This window comes from Pygoscelis adeliae, unplaced genomic scaffold (assembly GCF_000699105.1).
Source record: "Pygoscelis adeliae isolate BGI_AS28 unplaced genomic scaffold, ASM69910v1 Scaffold230, whole genome shotgun sequence".
Taxonomy (NCBI): Eukaryota; Metazoa; Chordata; class Aves; order Sphenisciformes; family Spheniscidae; genus Pygoscelis; species Pygoscelis adeliae.
The window spans coordinates 64,360-84,665 of record NW_008823914.1 but is presented as its reverse complement, the minus strand read 5'-3'; the positions used below and the strand labels follow the sequence as shown (position 1 = coordinate 84,665).

The following is a 20,306-nucleotide window of genomic DNA, read 5'->3' as shown; positions in this document are numbered from 1 at the left end:
ATTAAAAAAGTATGAATTTAAAAATGGCGAATCCACTAAAAAAAAAAAAAAAAAAAAAAAAAAAGACGACTGCAGGCTTAGCCAATTTTTGCAGGTTTCTAGAGCCCTGGCTCTCTGCCTTTTGAAGATGAGTTGCTGAAGCTTCTACCACTGCCTGAGGCATGCTAACACCAGCAGGATGTGGTTTTTTTCCATAGACTTAGTGTGTCTTCAGATTTAAGTAGCACGTGCTTTATCAGTGCCAACTGTGATGGTCCTTTCCCTGGTTGCAATGCTGCGAGATAATCTTTACCCAACATCCTTCAGAGAAACTGCTAAGATAGATGGTGACGTACACGAGTGCCACTTCTGCAGTCTGATTTATGGAGGCATGTTTCATTATGAAGCAAGTGCTGGCCTCTAGAGGAACCATTATAGATTGCTGAAGATGTGAACGCTTTCAGCCCTGAAGGCCTGTAGATGCTTCAAAAATGTAATGCCAAGCACCTAACTACTGTGGAACAATATTAATCTGTCATGTGGGCAGCTATAGATCTACTTTAAAAAACATAAGTGGAAGAACAGCACACTAATAGAGTGTTTTGAGCTTAGATCTTTCACTGCAGCCAGTTTTTCTTTCAATAGAGGTTTCAATAGAGTAACCACATGGTTTTTAAACTTACAACAGATTTTGCAAATGCATTCTTGCCTTCTGGTGTTAAACAATAGTAGGGAAATACTCTAAGTCAGTGGATATGGAAACCGTCACGATCTGGGAAAAAAATGTCTACGGTATTCAATTCTGGAATTCTGGGTTTATCTATACTGTGGTTGTTGAATTCCTAGGGAGATTGGGGGGTATTATATATTTTATGCTGTTATTTGACTTTTGTTGTTTGAAAAGTAGAAGCTCTTTGTCTGTAGAAGAATTACTTGATGTACAGCGAGGCTGTTGTAGCCTTCTGACAAGAGCTTCATGTTTAAGCAAGGAAACAGGCTGCTTGTAACTTCATTTCTTTTCTGTATTTCATCAAAACAGCCAGGTTTAACAAAAAGAGGATCCAAAAGGAAGAGAATCGGTAGAAGCCACAGAAAGCAGAACTATTGTGGGGAAAGGGAAGTAAATCTTTGTGTAATGAGTTCAGGGGCACGGAATAGGTGGGGGAAAAAATGGAAGGAGGCAGTCTGGCAGATATTTAATAACTATTTCTAAAATAGATCACCCCAAAAATGTGAGTTTATATTTACAGTCGTTTATTACACCCTTTTTTTAGTGTGGCAGGAAATCAAGTGGTACTGAATGAAAACAAAATGACTGGAGGGGTAGGAGCAGATTAAAAATAAGAGGGAGCTGTTCTGACTATATTCCTCTTGGGGTGTAGGCGCTTACCCTCCTGCAGCAGCTGTGCTGTCCGAAAAACTGCATCTTGCTCTCCTACCTTCACCTGTTGGCCAGATTTGCTTTTGTGATCATTCTGCAGTCATTTCTTTTGCTAACTGGTTTGGTTTTGACAAACATGGGTTAGGGAGCAATCTTATGAGCAATTCAGCTGGCAGATTTGGGTAATCTTTTGTAAAAGTGGAAATGATGGGCAGGCAGGAGGGGTTGGAGGTAGTAACCTTTTTCAGTTAATAGTTGCAGCTGTCAGAGTAGGTGTGTTCACAAAGAAATTATAGGAAGGAAGAGGACTGGAAGTTGCAAAATGTGTAGACTCAGGCTTTTCTGGTCCACAATTTTGTTTCTGGCTTTGCCACTGATTTTTGAGGTACTTTTGAGCAGCCCAATATCCCCAGAGTGAAGAAGCTGAGGCATAAAGAATGCCTTCCTCCAGATGCTCGATGTCTGCTGAAGATCTTTGCTGTATCAAAGTAGAAAGTAGTCTAAATTCAGCTTTCACTGTGTACCTCTTAGTTCAGTAAAAAATACATCAGGCATAGTACAAAATATTACAAAAACATGTCACTTTCTTCCATTTTTAAACAGCCAACATACAGATTATTCAAATGTTTCTGTGCTCGTATTTCCTACTGTCCCTCAATATGGTGGTATTATTTTTGTTTATTAACTACTGACAATAATACTGAGCTATTTTTGGAAACTGTCAAAACTCTCTAATCTTCAACAATAGTTGTCTCATCAGTCTTATTTAGCCTGCATCTGTGTGATTCAAGGCTCAAGAGCAATGACAAGCTGCATATGAATTCTGTATTCATTAGTGATGGTGATCAAAATGCCTGTGTCCCTGCCATAGGGCTCAGGTGTGGAAGTCTGCAGGCTAATCCCACCAGCTGACATTCAGAGGTTTAATGACTCCATAGGAAGGTGACCACTTGCTGGGAGGTTTGTCGGCTGAACTCAGACAGCAGACAATAGAGATCAAGCCAGACTATCAGAGTTAAGCTGGAGAGCCTGCCTGAGATACTTGAACCCCTGTTGGTGTCAAACACAGAGATTAAGTAAATGGGGGGGGGAGGGCGGAAATCTGATTCTGTGAACAAAAATAAGTACTTAGTATTTATGTGCTCTGTGTGTCTGTTTATTTCATTACCCAGTGACAGTAACTGAGACTGTTAGTGGCATATCTTCACTGTCTTTTCTGACAGAACTCATGGTGATACAGATTTCATGCTTTCCTTACATACCTGTATTATTGTCTCCTTCAGAGACTTGAATTTCTGTGGGTAAATATCAGGCGTTAGTGCAGACAGTCATCCAGAAAATAAAGGCTTATCATGCTGTCTCTTATTTTTTATTAGATTACAATTATTCTATGGTAACCTGGTTTCTGCTTGACACATTGGACGGTTAGTACTGTTCTCATCTTCTTTCACAGAATTGTGCCTTGGATTCATTTCCTTTGCGGAACTAACATTAAAACAGGAAATACGAGGCTGACTTAAAATGTGCTAGCTAGATGTGCTCTGGAACGGCTAGGATTAGGAGTTTTGAGGTGTGCTTTTTGAATATATCAAAGCACAATTTCTGTGCGGAAATCAGGTGGGGAAACTGCCAACAGTATCAGTCAGAGTTACCAGTGATACCCAGTAGCACCTTTTAGTTTTCTGTTTACAGACTATATCGAGGGAAATAAATTTTACCTTAGTTTAAATTGGGCCTTGCTGCTTGACAAAGAGCAACAATTTCTTCACCTTTATGAAAGTAACACTTAAACTTTGTACGTAATAATGTAGACAAGCTAGTCAGAAGCAGGGCTCCATGTTAAGAGATCACTTCACTGCACAGGGTAGATGTAGGACAGGTAGTTATTTTTGATGCATTTCTCAGGAGCAGGTGTTCCAGTTTAAATTGTTTCAGTTTGTGTATCTCCCATAACTGCAGAACACAGGCAAAACATACTGGAAAATATTTCACATGGCCTGAAGCCCGAGTGCTGCTCCTGCGGTGAGGGCTGTGGAGGCAGAGTGCAATTTCTGTCTGAGCAGGGGGAGAGTGAATGGGAATAAGGCGGAGGGTGGGAGTCTGCCTGGGCTGTGAGGGGAGGCTCCCTCCCAGCCAATAAGCTTTATGGAGCATTTTGGTGTATTAGGAAGGAAAAATTACCAGAGGGCCCAAGGCTTCTTTTTCCAAATAAAATGTTGACCTTCATTCCCTTCCGTCCTTTTTTCAGAGGTAAAGTAAGTCTTACGAACAGAGTTTTGCTTTATTTGAAGTCAGACATGTTACTGCTGGATATTCATTTTTTGATGCAGTAATAATATATACTAACTTTGTCATCTTTTGCATGGTTTACATTTCTGGCTACTTCCTGGTGGCTAAGGTTCAGTATGTTACTGTACAGTAAAGCAGCTGTACAGAAAATTGAGGATATCGCGTTGTCGGAGTAGAACTTGCAGCCTGGCAGAATTTACAGCTCTGTTACTGTTGAGCAAGTTCATTTTATTTTGAGAATCAGTTCCCTAAAAAAACCCCATAACTTCACCCAGACGTAGAAGTGATGGATTAAATGAGTTTTCATATTCTTTCTTAGTTCAAAGTATGGAAATAGTATTAAAAGAAATCCCGTAGTTGTGAGAGGAGCTTGTAATTTAATTCTGTACCATTGGAAATATGTATTGTACTAATCTTCATGTAAGGAATGACATATAGGAACTAATGTTATGGAATAGTAGTTCCAAAGCATATAAGTTTCTTGCCTTGGCAGGTAATGTGGCATAAATTGTTAATGTAAATCCAGGTTAGTGGGGAAGACGTTATTTTACTAAAAAAGATAAACTGCTGATTAATTCAGTATAGAACTCAATTACAAATTGAAAGTGTCTCTGCGGGACGCCAGTACCCTAAAGACAGCAGATGTTGAATTGATACTCCAGCATATTTCACACTGGTATGAAATATTAACATGGTTTATTATACTTGTGTGGTGTACGATATCGGAAAGGGGGAGGTGGTGATGAGTCTGGGCTTGCAGGCGTCTACCATCGGAACATGAAAAAACTGTAATCACTGAGAGTAATAATTAGGGACTAAGGTGCATTTTATTTGAAAAGTTTTTAGTAGGAAACAGTTAGAAAAATAAACATTTACTAACATATTATTCACAACAAAACTGACATCAAATGCAGTACAGAATTACCTGATCTATGATCTGTTAATGAATGGATGTAGGTGCATTTGTGTAAAAACTCAAATTGCCGAGTTCTACCAAGAGTGCTAGGTCAGTGCTATGCTCTGATTTCTTTTTGTGCAATTTCCTGCCCACGTCATATTTGTGCAGAAGACTGCTGCTTCCTAACAAAAGGAATTTTTCTGTATTTTTTTGTGTAACGTAGGCAGCACATTAACCCTGATGTGTTCATAATCCAGGGATTTAAGTAAGTTGGGTTTTTGTCTTCTAATGTACTGCATTGGTGATGGTGGCACAGACAGGCTCTGGAGACTTTGCATTTGAGAAAGTGCCCAGTGATGAACAGACTAGTAGTACAGTGGGACAAGAAAATACAGGAATGTATGTAACTGAAACGGGTCTGTGCTGCTTTTTTTTCTTTCTTTAAAAAAAAAAGTCCAGCTTTGAAAGCTTCAGAGAAATTTGAGAAAGTGCCCAGTGATGAACAGACTAGTAGTACAGTGGGACAAGAAAATACAGGAATGTATGTAACTGAAACGGGTCTGTGCTGCTTTTTTTTCTTTATTTAAAAAAAAAAAAAGTCCAGCTTTGAAAGTTTCAGAGAAGTCAGAATTTAGACAAATGTATTAAAGTTACCATTCTAAACAGAAGGCGCGTTCTACAGTGTTTGAACAGGATGTATTCTGGAGAGAAAATTCTAATCATATTTAATAGTCTTTGAGTCCTTGACTCTGTTTGTTGTACAAATATTGAGTCATTCACTTGCAGGAAGGCAAGAAAGTAATGTTTCAGAATTTGGAGCATTTCAGTTTCTTGTTAAATAAGACTGTGGAAACAGAACTGGAAAATAACATGATACATGTTACCTTTATTTAAAATAACTTAGCTGTTTAACACACAAAGCAGTAAGAGTTATTTCACTCCCCCCTCACTTTTGCTTTAGAAACTACTAAATTTCTGTTTATTTTAAAACTAAATAAACCTGTATATGATATTTGAAGGCATATTTTCCTTTAGATTTAAGTTTGGTTTTTTTCCTTTAGAGTGTACACGATTCCAAAATAGTGTCTGGTTGAAATTCAGGAGAATGGAGGCGATGCCATCTTTGTATCTATTACAGGGCATAGTTTTAGTCCTAGATATCTTTAGATATCTTCACTTTTCCATCATGTGCTGGAACATTCTGATAACTTCTACCCGTTCTTCTTTATGCACAAACTGGTGGTTGTTCCCAGGACCCATCTTTGTGTTTTACTGCTCCGTGTCTCCCAGATGCTGCTAATCTTACAGATTCTGATTTTCATAAACCCTTTGCCTTTGGTGTGATCATTGCTTTAATTCTTTCTACTTGCAACTTCTCTCTTGTAAATGTTTCTTTGTGCTGTGGTCATTTGGCATGTCAGTTTAATCCGGTTTTCTGTGATTTGGAATCCTGATCTACATATTCATCACATCTCTCTATTTTAATAGCCTGGTTTGCGTTGTTCGGACTGTTAGATCTCCACTTTCTGCTTCTAACTTCTTTTGTGACTTTTTAGAGCACAGTCAAAAGATGGTGGAGGAAGAAGGGTGGGGGGAGAGCTAGAAAGACTGGCTACTTTTAAATTTCATTCACCTGATCAAAGGTGAAAGAAAAGCAAAATATTTTGATTGTAGCATAGGTCTATTTAAAAATAAAATGGAACAAGGTATGCCATTCATCTGCTTATGAGGTACTACTTGAAATGTACTTTTTTTTGGTGAAGACTTATTAAACCTGGGTGGCTTAAATTACATGTGCCAGCCCCTTTCCAGCTTCAGAAAGTAGCCAAAACAAATTCATTCTCACTAATGGAGTCCTTCAACCTCCTCTTACAAGAAAAACACAAAATACTTTGCTTCTCAGTTTTGTTATCTCTTTGGACTTAGCCAGCAGATTTAGCATTGCTTCCAGTTACATATTGATCTCTACCACAACTTCTCCCAACAGGCAGACTTACACATCCTCTCACATGTTGTAGTCTGCTGATTACTCTTCCAAAGTCTAATTATGCTTCTGTAGGTGCTTATGTCCTTCAAGAGCTATCACTTTCCTAGCCCCAAATTCCCAACACTCCTTTATAGACTTTTTTTTTATTACCATTGTCCTTCCTGAAGCTTCTGATCCCCCCCCCTTCTCTTCCCACATGAATCTTGTGGATTCTCACTTTAGGATTGACTTTTTACATTATGTAACTTGAACAAATTTCATTCTGTCATAAAACACAGTTGTGATAAATACTTGAATTTTTTTTATTTTTACAAAAATTGTTACACAGTACCATATTCATCCTATACTAATATTCAGTGTGTACTATATTTCAAATTCTTGGTAAGAATTATTATTGGAGAATGCCACTAAATAGCGTATATGTAACAGGGTACCGGTGACCTGCAGAAGGTACTCATTTCACTTTGGTAAGAATTAAAAAAAAAAAAAAAAAAATCCCTTCTACAGTTTTTAAATCTGGAAAAGACCTCTCCTGTGTAATTTCACAAGCAAGTTAAAAAATGTTGAGGAAATAATACTCACAAAGCTGTTCCAAATGCTCCCTTTACTGCTGGAGGCATAATGATAAACTTGTTTAAAAGCTATTGGTAAAGGTAGTATTGATATGATGTAGAAATATCCCCATCTTCTGTAGGAAAGTCTCTTCTTCAGTAGCCTTTGAAATCTGGAAATTGCTTAAGTGAGAAGAGAAACTTGATTCAAGTCATATACAAGAATAATGTGTAAAAGTTCCTTATTGGTGCTGTTTGGGACTTACACCATAGCAGCTGTAGAGAGGTAATCTATCAGTTCTTGAGTGTCTACAAAATGCAACTCTCTAGATAACAGGTTTAAAGTGAAGATTTAATACAGTCTCTATCTACTATGATGTTGCAGTGACAGTTTAAAACTCATTCTCTAAATCTCAGCAGACTTTATAGCTAGCAGTGGGCCCATATAAAGCTTAATGGCATTACCACACATAAATCATCTTTTAAAGATGCTACTAGTAGCTCCAATATTAAATGCAGACAATTGTCTGTGTTATAAATAATTTATCAAACACCATTTCAGATTAGCCTTCCATGCTGAGTTATTTATTTTAGCCTTTACTGTACTATTCCTAAGACACATTTTGAAAGATCCATTACTGGTCACTTTAATGAACTTGGGGGTCTGTTTTTTCCCCCCTCAAGCACTACGGTGCATCTGTGGTGACCATTACACGGCTGATCTGGACCTCTTTGCGCCTTTTACAAGCGCTGCCCATTTGTCATGTAGTGGTAAATGGAGTTGCACATTGGAGTCCTGGGACACATTGTGTGATGTGGTGATGGAGACAAACAGATAGCTCTATAAAGTGCTGCTTGTCACAACTGACTTGTATTACAGTACATCACTCTTGCTGTAATCTCATTTAAGAAGCAGTGTGGACCCAAGAGAATGATATTCCCAGTTAGCTTGGTCTTTGCAACCATAAAGTAGGAAGTGCTCCTTTTATATACTCTGAACTTTTAGGGTTTTTTAAGATTAATTATTGCAGTGACTCATTCATGCCCCTGTATTTAAGACTGTGTCAGCACTTTTCATGATAACCCCCTATTTTCTGATTGTAAAATAGCAGTCCTTGCTAGAACTTCGTGTGCAGGATCTCTATCGAGGAATGTTGTGGGGTGGCTTTTTTTTTCCCTCATGGCTATTCTGGTCATCTTTCTAAATTATGAAAAGAGGAGGATTAAACAGCACTGAAGCAGGGTTTACTAAAATTAAAATTATTCCAGGTTCATGAACTAGGCTACACTATATCGGATGAAAGAGCTGAGATTACATTTTAGACTTTCTCAGTGTAGTGGATGCCTTAGTGCAGTTACAACTGAGCTCTACTGACTGTACTGGATATTTTTAGAACTATTTTGATAACAGTAGGTTGATAGAGTACTTCTTAAAGTAAAAAAAATTAAAATTTCAATTAAAGGAGTGAGGTGACTCTGCAAGCTTTACACTGTTGTCTAAAAAAAGTATTAAAAGGGAGATTGGAACAAACGCCCACCAGTCTGCTTTAGTCTTCCTAAGCTGTGGTCTTTTTCTTACACTAACAGCTTACATACATAATAGCTTAAAATTACTCTGGTTTTGCTACTGTTTAATTTTTAAAACACATTTACACATATTTTATTTTAGTATGTTTACTTTCACTATAGTACTCTAATACCCTTAGCATACAACAAATCAGTGAAAGTAGTCTTCTATCAGTTGAATGAGGAAATACTTGCTTATTGGAGTTTTACTACCAAAACCACTGAAGGAATTTTTTACAGCATGGCTGTTTTATTCTAGTCAGCTTGGTAGAAAGTGTAATTCAAGGTGGGTTTTTGGGTGTGGTTTTTTCAGTTTGTTGTGTTTCTGGGGTTTTTTTAAGAGTAACGCTAATAAAACTGGGAGCGAAGTAAGAACTTACGCTGTTTGTGTAGTTTACTGAAAAAATGCCCCCCTCCTGGTCAGTACCTTAATTAAGCTGTTAGAACAGGCATACTGTTATTAACAAGTTCTCTTATAGAGGGCCATCGGAGAATGCAGAGTATGCACTGGGAGCAGACGTGATTGTAGCTGAGCTAATTTTAGGCTCCTCTTCAGCTGCACTTGTACACTGGGGCTTGTGCAGCTGCTGTCTGAATCAGAGACGTTGTAGGAGCAGGCTGTGGACCTTAGCATCGTTATTTTCATGTGGCAGGATACTGGCAGAGACACAGCCCTTCAAAATGAAGCAAACTTAAAAAAGCTGCATTTATCAAATCAGCATTGAATATTTGCTCTTCTGTTCATTATGTCTAGTGGCAGAAGATTACTCAAAGGTGTGAAATTATCAGCAAAGCAGTGATGAGTGATCATGGTAAACGTAGCATTCAGTTACGATCATGCTGGGGTAGCTGAGCAGCAACTGCCATGAATGACTTGAGGATAAAAACAGAGTCCAAATTTCTCTGGTCACAGATGTTTCAGTCTCGTTCTTTCTTTACTGGAACAGGCACGCTCTAGTTAGTTTTCATGTTCCTTATATACTTTTGAGAAAAATTAAGGGGTCTTATGTGCTCTGGTATGTACTTAAGAGGCTGCTTAAAACATTAAAGTGTGTGTATGTGTACACATACACATGGATGCAATGTTTTCTGTGCATTCTGACACTTTTGCCAGATGACTGGAGCACTAGCACCTACTCTGTACAGGCTGCAGTGGAGCTGAGGGTGCAGGGGACATCCTCGCTGGTTTTGTCTCTGTGCCAGGGGAAGAGGTGTAGGACAGGGGACTTGACCCCCACACTGGACTGTAGGGCTTTGTCAAGCAGCGGTAGTGTGTCTTTTGTCATAAGGACAGGCACAGGTAGGTACCTGGTTTTTACAACACTTAAAATGATACATCAAGAAAGCTGGTTTTGCAACGTTTCTTCATGCCTCACCATCTTCAGTTACAGCGCAAAACTAAGGATTTACTGGCCGTATCAGATTATTTCTAACAGCACTGGATCTAATCTGTGACTCTTCAATAAGCTGCCTTTGAAATAAAAATAAGCCCTGCCTGGGATCTGTAGAGGGAGCCAGTGCAGCTGTAATAACCTCCTCTTTTCTAGTAAAGGCTGTCAGGCATGTGGAAACTTGTATTTCTGACACCTTCACATCAATACCATTCACAAATTTTAGAGGGGGGGGAATTAAGATGATTACAGATCTGTTGTAATATTTTAATGGAGAGTTTGATGAATTTGAAGTGTTTCCTTGTAAGAGACGCTCACCTGAATGTTACTTGTGTGTGTGTAATGCAGACCCTATTGCACTCTGTTTCAGGCTATTTGGACAGCTTCTAAATAGTAAGTTTCTCACAGTTACGTGCAGGATGTGTATTTCAGCAGCTGTGTGTTTGCCCTTTTAAAAGAAAGCAGAGATACAAAACCCGTAGGAAAGCAAATATTAGAACTTTTGCAGGATTAGTGCCTGGTTTCGGGAGCAATAAGAATGGTGAGCTTTATTTCCTGTTCTAGTTTTCTATTCTAGTTTTGTTGCAAATATGATTTTACTAGTTGTACAAAGTAATTTAGAAATACATGTTTTTGAAATATATAAATACAGTATGCATTAAATGAACTATATTAAATACATTTTTTGTATTAGTTACCTATGGAATTTCTGAAGTGTACAGCAGAAAAGTATAACAAACTTTCCATTTTTTCACTTAAATGGCAAGAACTTAACTACAAATTGCTGTATTTTGACAGAGGTACCTAGTTTGACTGGTATGTTCAGTGGTATGTTCAGCATGTTTCTTTAAATTCTCTTCTCTTGTGTTCAGGACTGGAATTAAAAATATTAGCCAGCTACAATTCAGTACAGAGCTAGGCTGCTTTGCAGCACAGTCACTATTAAGATGAGCCGCATAAATTTTGCAAACCAAGTTATGTTACAAAATCATAGAAATTATTTTGGTACTACAGAGGATGATGAAATAGTCCCTACCTAGGGAAGTCTTGTAACTAAACTAGTGTGAATCTTCAATTTGTATGCAACTGTTACACAAGAGGGCTCTACAGGGAACTTGTAATGTACATGTGCACAAAAGCCTGGAAGATAAAAATTGTAAAATTTATTTTATCCATTCATTAAGACAGAAATCTTAATTTTGCTTCCTTGACCGTCTTTACTAAGTCTGATCTGTCCTGGGGAGTGGTGGATCCTGAACAGGATAAAAGGTTGTCCCTGTAGATAGTCCCGCTGTTCAGCAGACTGTTGTTAATGCTCTGTGGTACTTAAATGAGTAAAAAGGCGCTGGTATCTCATTTATAGTTCTGAGAGTTCACACCTTCCACCATCACATGGACAAACATTTCTGTGAAATGCCAACACTTGTGCAGTGACAGCTTTTTTCACTTTTCCAGGAAGAGGAAGCCAAACAGCTTGTGAGAGATGCCATTGCAGCTGGCATATACAATGATCTGGGCTCCGGCAGTAACATAGATGTCTGTGTTATAAGCAAGAACAAGTTGGATTTTCTCCGTCCGTATGATGTGGCCAACAGGAAGGGGGACAGGTTAGTATTCCTGAAGCTGTGTTATCCACACTCTTCCCACAATACTAAATTTTGTCAGAGTAATCTCTAGATCTGTATATTGAGTTCTAGCTAAACAAGAAAACAAAACTAGTGGCTGTACCTGCAGCTGGATAGAGGCTGCTAGTGATACGTACAGATCTGTGAAGGAAACCCATTAATTTCTTACCTGCCACCACTTTACCAGGCCAAGAGGCTGCTCTTGAGTTTCAGGCAGTTTGAGAAAGTAACGAAGTTTTGCATTTGTGACTGAGCAGATAGATACTTGGGTTTCTTTTGCTATCAGGTACCAACACAGTTTTGTTCTGCTATGTTCTTGCTGAAAGACTAGCGGCATCACTGTACCCGCTGCAGTTCTGCTAATCTTAGTGTGGGGGTTTGAAAAAGCAATATGGGGCAGCACAGCCTGTCGTTAGCCACTATATACGAACTCACTGCAGGGGCAAAACCAAAAACCAAGAGAAAACTCCACAACTCTGGCCTGTGACTATGTTGTCATTTATTCTATTTCTAGAGGCCCCTTCTAGCCAGTGGCTAGAAAACATGCCCTGTGCAAGATTTTTAAGACAACATGGACATTGTTTTGATCACTAAGGTTTCCTCAACATCATCCAGAAATATACTGTGATGTGTTGAAAGGACAGTTTACAGTTAATAGCTAAGTACAGCAGTCACAAGATTTTTTTTTTAGTTGGACTAAACTTGAGTCCCATTTCATGTATGAATAAACTAAAAAATGCTTGTAAGCATTCATGCTTTCCTAATTGAACAGTCTTCTCTTAACCATTTCCACTATGTAGAAACTATTCTTATTTTTCCTAGCTCTTCCATTTGGCAAGCCACATCAAAAAGACAGATTTTTGTACAGCTGCCCCCCATTTTACAGTTCTCAGTGCTCACTTCCTTAAAGCACACGGGAAGTCTGCACACCATGGGAGGCTGTATTGTAAACCCTACACAAAGGTGACATTATTCTGTTGCTTCTTTCCTTAAGACAGTAACTCTGAATCTCTTAGATTTTGTGTCAAAACATTCAACTATGGACCTCTTGGGAACAAGGTTATATTTAAGCATGTATCATGTGGTCCTGTAATACTGATAATGTTGAGGATACAGAGGTGATGAAATTCTAAAGTGAGCAAAATTTGAGTGTTAGAGGAGCTGGCAAATTTTACTTTAAACACTCGGTTGCTCAGTGAACTACATTGCCTAATCAGTGAAATCACAGCCCCCAAGGCAGCTAAAGGATTTTGCAGTATGTACTTCTATGTTATGTATGTGTAACAAGTTGTACAACTCTTCAATCCACTGCCAAAATGGTAGAGTTTAGAGATTGCTTTTGCCCTTCTTTCTAAGGCAGATGCTATGGCCAAAACCACAAAGAATTGCACTGCTCCAGTTGAAGGTCTTTTGGATTTCTTACTGTACAACTTCCTAAGCATGACACTTCATTCTGAGCAGAAACGTCTATAGGTGGTCAGCTAGGAGAGAGGTTTTATTACACATTTTTAAGTGAGATTTTGGATTCCACTGTGTAGAGGGGTGAAAAGGGTGATGGCTCCTTTAGTCAGATGCAGTTAAGATTTCAGAAGCATGGCTTGACTACAGGCAGTCTGTGTTAAATGTTAGCTAACCCAAAGCTAATACACTGGTAAAATTATTCTAGAGTTGCAAAAAAAATAAATAAATTGCTTGTTCTTTGAGTGAGGGTTCACAGCAAGAATGTCCTACGCTGTAATGAGATCCTACTTATTTCTATAAAATAGCCTTCCCAGTTACTTAGTAGTTTATTTTTTTTAAGACTGTGTTTCCTAAAAATGCTAGTTTATCTGAAACTTTATCAGTTATTGCAATCAGTTTAGATTTTGCAGAGTCCCTTTACTTATGTTGGACTTTTACAGGAAACTTCCAGAGAAAGCTGATTAGCTCTAAAATTTTAAATGAGAGTTTTCCTATGTAGTACTAGCTTCCAGCTTAATTTTCACCTATTTCTTTAACAGGCATGGTAGATACAAGTGTGAAAAAGGAACTACTGCTGTTCTCGCAGAAAACGTAGCACTCCTGGAAATTGAGGTGGTGGATGAAACTGTACAAACTATGGACACGTCCTGAACCATCATGTGTTTATTGTTCTGGGTCACTGGAGACCAGCACTCGTTATGTTTAGAAGCCTTGCAGCGTCGAGAGAAATGCACAGCTGATACAGAATAAAGAGGGTTCTCACCATTCTCCCAACTCGTGTTTTTATGTGGTGCTGATTGCTGCTGCTGCTTTGCCCTTCTTACACTGTTGAGAATGTGAGGCTCATGCAGAACAGAACTGCAGCATCTTACCTGCTCTTCTGAGTGTTGTGGGCTGGGAATGTAAAGTTAGACTTCACCCTAACGGATCTGTATTATCTCTGTGAAAGAGAGCCAGGCTCCTGGAGTGGGTAACGAGCATCATACTGTCAGTGGGGCAGAAAAACCACCAAGTACAACAGCTGTTTTGTTACTTCACTCTAGGAAGGGTAAAATGATTCTGTGTAAGCTAAATTTGACAGGTTTTCATTTAACATATATAATGTTCTTTTCTTGATGGATACATACCAGCTCAAGAAATGGTATGAAAGTAGTGAGCACTGGTGGTTCTGAACTGCTCCCCCTGACCTACAGCAAGACTGCTTCTTATGTTACTGCAGGGGAATAACTGTTATGATGACATGTTAATATTTATTCTTCCCTGTTTTTTTTGTAGATAGGGACAGGATAGAGAGTAGATCCAACCTCCACATTGGTCACACATTTTCATTTCTAAGTTACATGACTGAAAACAGCATAATTTGAAGTCTAATTGTCTTGTTACTTGCCTGAATTTTTCTACAAGCTTCCACTTGAACCTTTTTTGTCCTAAAATCCTGAGCTTGTACTATTTGAGATAAACTGATTTCAAACTGTTTTCATATAGTACCACATAATCCTTATTTGAAAAGAAAAGCTAGCTGCAAATCTACCTGCAGCAGTATTTTCTCCTTTAGTCAAAAGGGAAGGTGTATCATCCACAGGCAGCTTCAAAAGGTTAACTGGTACCAGGCCCTAGTCTTAGCATCCTGCAACAACATCCACAAAACCCAGCTTTAGCTGTGCCACAATTGAGAGGGTAAAGACGCCCACGCATAGTTTTCCATCAGGACAACTGATGCAGTCCATTCGTCTGTGTCTGATAGCTGTAAGGAACAGTTTCACACACATTTAGGCCTGATTTCAGTGTTTTTGGGTTTTGTTTTTTTTACTTTTTCCTCAATACTAGACTTTTTTTTTTAAACAAAGGTATTTATTTTGTAAATCCTTTTTTTATTTATCTAAAAATGCACAATTGCAAAAAATTACCTTTTAAAATACATTTACTTATAAGCACTAATGAATTTTATGTAGCAAGAAAGTGACCAGACTTCTCAAGATACTCAAATTTAAGCTGAGCTTCCCTGGAAGCCAAAGATCGTTTTCTGTGTTACACCAAGAGAGGCGCAGCACAACCATCCCTCTGAATGTGTAGCTGCCACCATGGCTTAAAGGAAGTCTGCAGCGTGAGAGTGACAGTCTTCAGTCTTAGGTTTAAGAATTGCTAAAGAAGCTGGGTATAAATTAAACAAGTTCGTATGGGAATGTTGGAAGCAGTGTGGTGCCTCCCCTACATTCTCATGCTGATTTGAATTTCCTGAGTCTCTCGTGAGAGCAGCAGGCTCAACTTTCTGCTGAGAAGACTCAATAAAATGGCACCTTGCATTAATGATACCAACATTATTCACAGCAATTAATAGCTTTTCTTTGCTACCCTATATAAATATTTTGAAATTTGACACGAAGTAGTTGAAGATGGCACTGCAGTTTTCCTTTAAGTAGAGCAAATTAGGTTAAAAAAAATCCACTAAAAGCATATATATATATGTATGTAACACTCTAACCCTAATCTTATTTCCAAAAAATTAAGGATTGTATGCTTCTCTTTCTTAAGGAAAAAAAAACAGGCACAGGCTGCATTTGAACTGTCACACACACAACTCTACATTTTGGCATTGGCCACCGTCACACACGGAAGCAGCGCTGTAACAGTAAAGGCGTATTTCTTTCCCCCGCTGTAGTCCTCCAGAACGTTAAGTGCAGCCCTGTTCCTCTGAACAGGCAGATGAAATGGAAACACTTGAACGTGAATCCACGTTTGTTCCTAAAGCAGTGAATATTTTTCATCGACAGTAATGAAACAAATCATTGATTCAATGAATGAATTTAGTTGGTTGAAAATTTTCATGTAGTTAAAGAAGATGACTCCTTCAAATCAGGTTGAGATTTTATAAAAATTCACATTCTGTAAATTAGCTTTCACAGTTAAATAGACAGGGGCTGATCCTTATGTAGAATTAGATACACATAGCATTTTACTACTTTTTTAAAAATTTTCAACGTGTTTAAAACACTGCTTTGCTTAGGTTTTACCTATAGTACCTAACGTACTACTGAACTCGTAATAGTATCTTCACCAAAATCTAGTTGGCTTAGATAAACACTGTTTTTTAACAAGAACCTGTAGTCTATAAAGAATCATGCCAAATGGGAAAATAAGTTTAAAGAGAAATTATTTGCAGAAGCAACGCTTGTTTTGGGTTGGTTTGGCATGTTTTTCTTTTTTCCCCAGGTACATGCTTAACTCATCTCATTGGCTGTAGCCAAGTTAACAGATAAATGCATCAGCAAAATACTCGCTCTAAATTTTCAATTAAAAAGAAGAAATCTTGAAACAAATGTGTTTCCCACCCCCCCAAGCCTTCCCAGTTCCTAAGTCTGAAGAGGAGGGAATTAATAAAAACACATAAATGGCTGCTTTAAAATATACGAAGTAAAAACTGAATTTGCTATTAACCATTTGCAGAAGAGGCAAAGTAGCAGTTATACAAATTACACAAAATCTACTGTAATTCTTACATTAGTATAAAGTGATTTCACTGAAGGAATTATTTCAATATTTCACATTACAGTTAAGATAGAGGGGGGGTGTCAAATGTTCAGACACCCTCGTTAATATCATCTATCCTAGATTACACACAACAGTTTTAAGAAAGGACCCTTAAATGATCTACATCTGTAACATGTTATTTGCCTTAAAAAAAAAAAGAAAAAAATCACTTGCAATACCTCACAATCTTCACTTTAAAGCATGACCACCTTGTAAGAGTCCTTGTCAAATAACCTGCAGAAATAATGGAGCATCTTGCTACGAGTGCTCAACCTTCTCACTTGTGTGACTAGGCACCAGTCGGTTTCATCTGAGAAAAAAAATTCAAGTAAGACTAAGCTGTGCTGGCTTCTTGAGAGTGTTTGCAGATGGTTCATGTGCTGGAGGTCCAAACATGCATTTGTTTTGCTATTTGGTGCACGTAACTAATGTCAGGTCTTTGATCTGGATCTGGGTATATGCACATGCTGACCAGCTCCCGCAGCTGAAAGACAGGAAAACAGGCATGCAAATGTGAATGGATCAGCCGATTTCTTACTGGAAAAGGCTGTGGGAATGTTTGCCTGACCACTGGAGTCCAGGACAGGAGCCAGGAAGCTCTCTTACGCAGACGTTCCTGGGCAGATGACAGGCACACGTCCATCTGTCCATCCTGTGTGTCCCCCCCCCCCCCCCCGAAGGACCAGGAAGAGCCTTTTCCACCAAACCTTCAGCACTGAAGACTTCAATCTTCCACACAACCCAATGGATTTTACATCATCATTTACAACGCACTAGTAGCATATATATACCGAGGGGTTCCCTGCTCAGTGGTTCAGTGTGGCTCTACAGAGAATGCAACCACCACCTCTGATCTGTTACTCCTGACACCGGGAGTTTCAAAGCTCTTTTAAAAAAAAAAAAAAAAAAAGATCATTTTTCCTGGGGGATTTGTTATTCACTCCAGAGGACCAGAGCAGAGATGACCCGTATCCCCAGATGACCAGCAGCTCGCAGCCAACAGAAGTGTGAAGCATGAGACAGGGCGGCGGGTGGGAGGAGCGGGGAAGCAAGCCCGGCCCAGGAGGACCCAGCAGAGTGCACCAAGGGTGCGGGCTGGGGAAGCAGCGCTGGGCAGAGGGAGGCACCAGTGGCATGAGCAGGATGGGGATGAAGGAAGGAAAAATGAGATCACTACCAGAAATCTGACTGAGCTGACAGGTGGGGATGGACTTGCCAGTGAAAGTGGCCTCTGAGAAAAGGGGGAAGCAGAGGGAGGGGTTTAAAAACATGTCCTGAACAGAGCTCTCCTGCACAACAACTGCACTTCCCTTCCCACACCAATCCCAGGTAACAAGCCCGTTCAAGGTTTTTAACGTAAGAAGTCTGAACAGCACTTGTATATCTTAAGATACTAGAGCATGGCTGTCAAACACCAGTGTTTCCTAAAAACCTTTGTGAAGAAGAGGGACTGGTCATTGATTATGTTTAATAAATAAAATGCAGAAGGGCTGAAGTCTCCCCACCTCCCAAACCTCTTTATTGTGCACATGAAAGATTGTAGCTTTTAATTATACAGACACTGAAAGCTGCTCGTGCCCCTGAGGCACCGGGAGAAACAGCCTTGAGCCTCTGATCTTCTCACATCCCCTTGGTAGCCACAGTGCCAATTATTTTAATGGTAATTAAAAGCATGACCATACAGCTATCAAGCACACGGCTTCAGCTGCATTACTGAATGTACCCAGTGAGGTTTTCAGCTCTGGATGGAGCAAGGCCCTGTGCTTCAAGTTGTTGCTGGGCCTGACGCACGTTTCAGCAGGGGATTCCTGCAGGGCGGCACGCAGCCGAGCAGCAAACGCGCAGGCAGGATGGAGGTAGGGGCACCCAGGCAGCACAAGTGGGAAGGATGCAGTTACTGCTAACCACCTTGCCTGTCATTTTGTGTGTACACACTGAGAGCAATACAAACCCCCTCGCCAGGCTATCTCCAGAGTAAACCCAACTCCTCTGCCTGGCCCTGGCCCATTCTCTGGTAACTGCTACGGTGACTTAATTCATCTGAGGGCAGGGGGTTGCTGCCTTTGTAACAGCTGAGACCCCACAGATTTAACACACATCTCAGCCCTGATCAGACAGACCACCACAAAACACCCACAAACAAAATGCTTCAAAAGCTCTGACCAGAGCCTGTGCTATCAGTACAATTTGTCCAACCAGTAGCTGTGCTCCCATGCAAATACAGCACTTAAACGCAGCCGGGGAAGTTTTGTCCTCTATCGATGACCGGGACAGCACAGGCGTTTCACCATCATCTACAAGGAAGTGGCGGACCAAGCCTTGATAAGCACCACCAACCAGTATCTCCAATTACTAGCAAATTTGTTCCTGATATAGAAAACTAATCCTGGCTGGAGTCCCAGCTCCTCCTCCTCCTCCTGCTACAAGCAGCACGCCAGTCGATCACGGGAGGATTTGGACTGGTTAGCCACAAAAGGCTACGGAGAAGAGGAACATCACTGAAAGGGAACACCATTAAAGCAGGCATTCTTCAATAAATGCTCTGCCTTGTTCATCTAAAACAACGCTGCAACTAAAACATTCATGTGATCAGCAGTCAGCCTGCAGCTGAAGCTTTGCTTCGAGACCACGCTACTGAAGTGAAGGAAAGACATGCCGATGACTCTGGAACATCACTGAAAACTTTGGTAGTGTGGCACAGCCTAATCCTCACCCCTGCCCTCGGGCGGGAGGATGTAAAGGCTTTATTGCTTTCCCGCATCACTCACAAACCCACGGCAGTGACCATATTAGAGTGGTTGTGAAGACTCTGCCCTTTCAATCTAAAACAGAGACATTCGCTCTTGAAGGAAAACGTGTACGTCCAGACCAAGATAACCACCCACCCACCGGCCACGGGAAGAACAAATTCTTTCTGGTGCAACTTGCTGCTGCAGGCAGCTGCCTCTACATTTCCCAGCCTTTCAGAAGAAACGATCCTGCCTGCATGGTTTATCTAGCTTGGCTACTGGGAGACACCAACACACCTTCCCCTTTGGCTATCCCCTCCAAAAGCATCTGAAAAGCCAATCTTTAAAAGTATGTCCTAAACCAAATATTGTTCATGGTGGAGTCATGTTCCAATGTTCACAAAATTGAAGCTCTTTACGGTTTCAGTCAGAAGCAGCAGCTAATGCAGCGAGATGAGCTACAGCCAAAGGCACAGCCCTCCCCAGACTTTGTCAGGCATTCTGTTAATAGTGTATGAACACCATCTGGAGTCTAGTTCTCTGGGACCTGGCGCCTTTGAGCTTTAAACCATCCTTCTCACCCTGGATTGTATCACTACACTACACACACTCTTTAGCACTGCCAGAGGGAAGCAAACAGACAGTAATTGTAAAGACAGGAAACACATCTGTCAGCTTACACTAATTCTTGCTGCCAGCAGGCATATCCTGAAATGCATGCTACAACAGCATGGCAAACGTGAATGCACAGAGCCGGGACTCACTGCTACGGCAGCTTGGGGAAAAAACCAAAAATCTTAAACATCCACTTTTCCAGAACAGTTCTCAAATAATCTTTTTTCACGAGTTACCTAGCAAGTAAAAAACTAAGTAAAACGTAAAATGTGTGGTGCAGGGTCCCTCTCAGGGTGGAGACCACGC

The 20,306-nt window shown here is 40.0% G+C and overlaps 2 protein-coding genes across 3 annotated transcripts in view; one reads left to right on the top strand and one right to left on the bottom strand.

Annotated features, from left to right (window-relative positions):
* The window catches only part of PSMB7 (proteasome (prosome, macropain) subunit, beta type, 7), a 27,450-nt gene extending 13,548 nt beyond the window's left edge, over positions 1–13,902 (top strand). Inside the window, exons 5-6 of the mRNA XM_009318781.1 lie at positions 11,498–11,649; positions 13,668–13,902. Of these exons, the coding sequence (XP_009317056.1) occupies positions 11,498–11,649; positions 13,668–13,779 (264 nt within the window). The 3' untranslated portion in view covers positions 13,780–13,902. The remainder of the gene's footprint in view (positions 1–11,497; positions 11,650–13,667) is intronic.
* A 2,634-nt stretch (positions 13,903–16,536) lies between these two features.
* NEK6 (NIMA-related kinase 6) overlaps positions 16,537–20,306 on the bottom strand; it is a 43,095-nt gene continuing 39,325 nt past the window's right edge. The window contains exon 9 of one of the 2 annotated variants that reach the window (XM_009318763.1): positions 16,537–17,140. In XM_009318763.1, coding sequence (XP_009317038.1) covers positions 17,030–17,140 — 111 coding nt within the window. In that variant the 3' untranslated portion in view covers positions 16,537–17,029. The remainder of the gene's footprint in view (positions 17,141–20,306) is intronic. The other variant, XM_009318769.1, reaches the window with a different exon arrangement.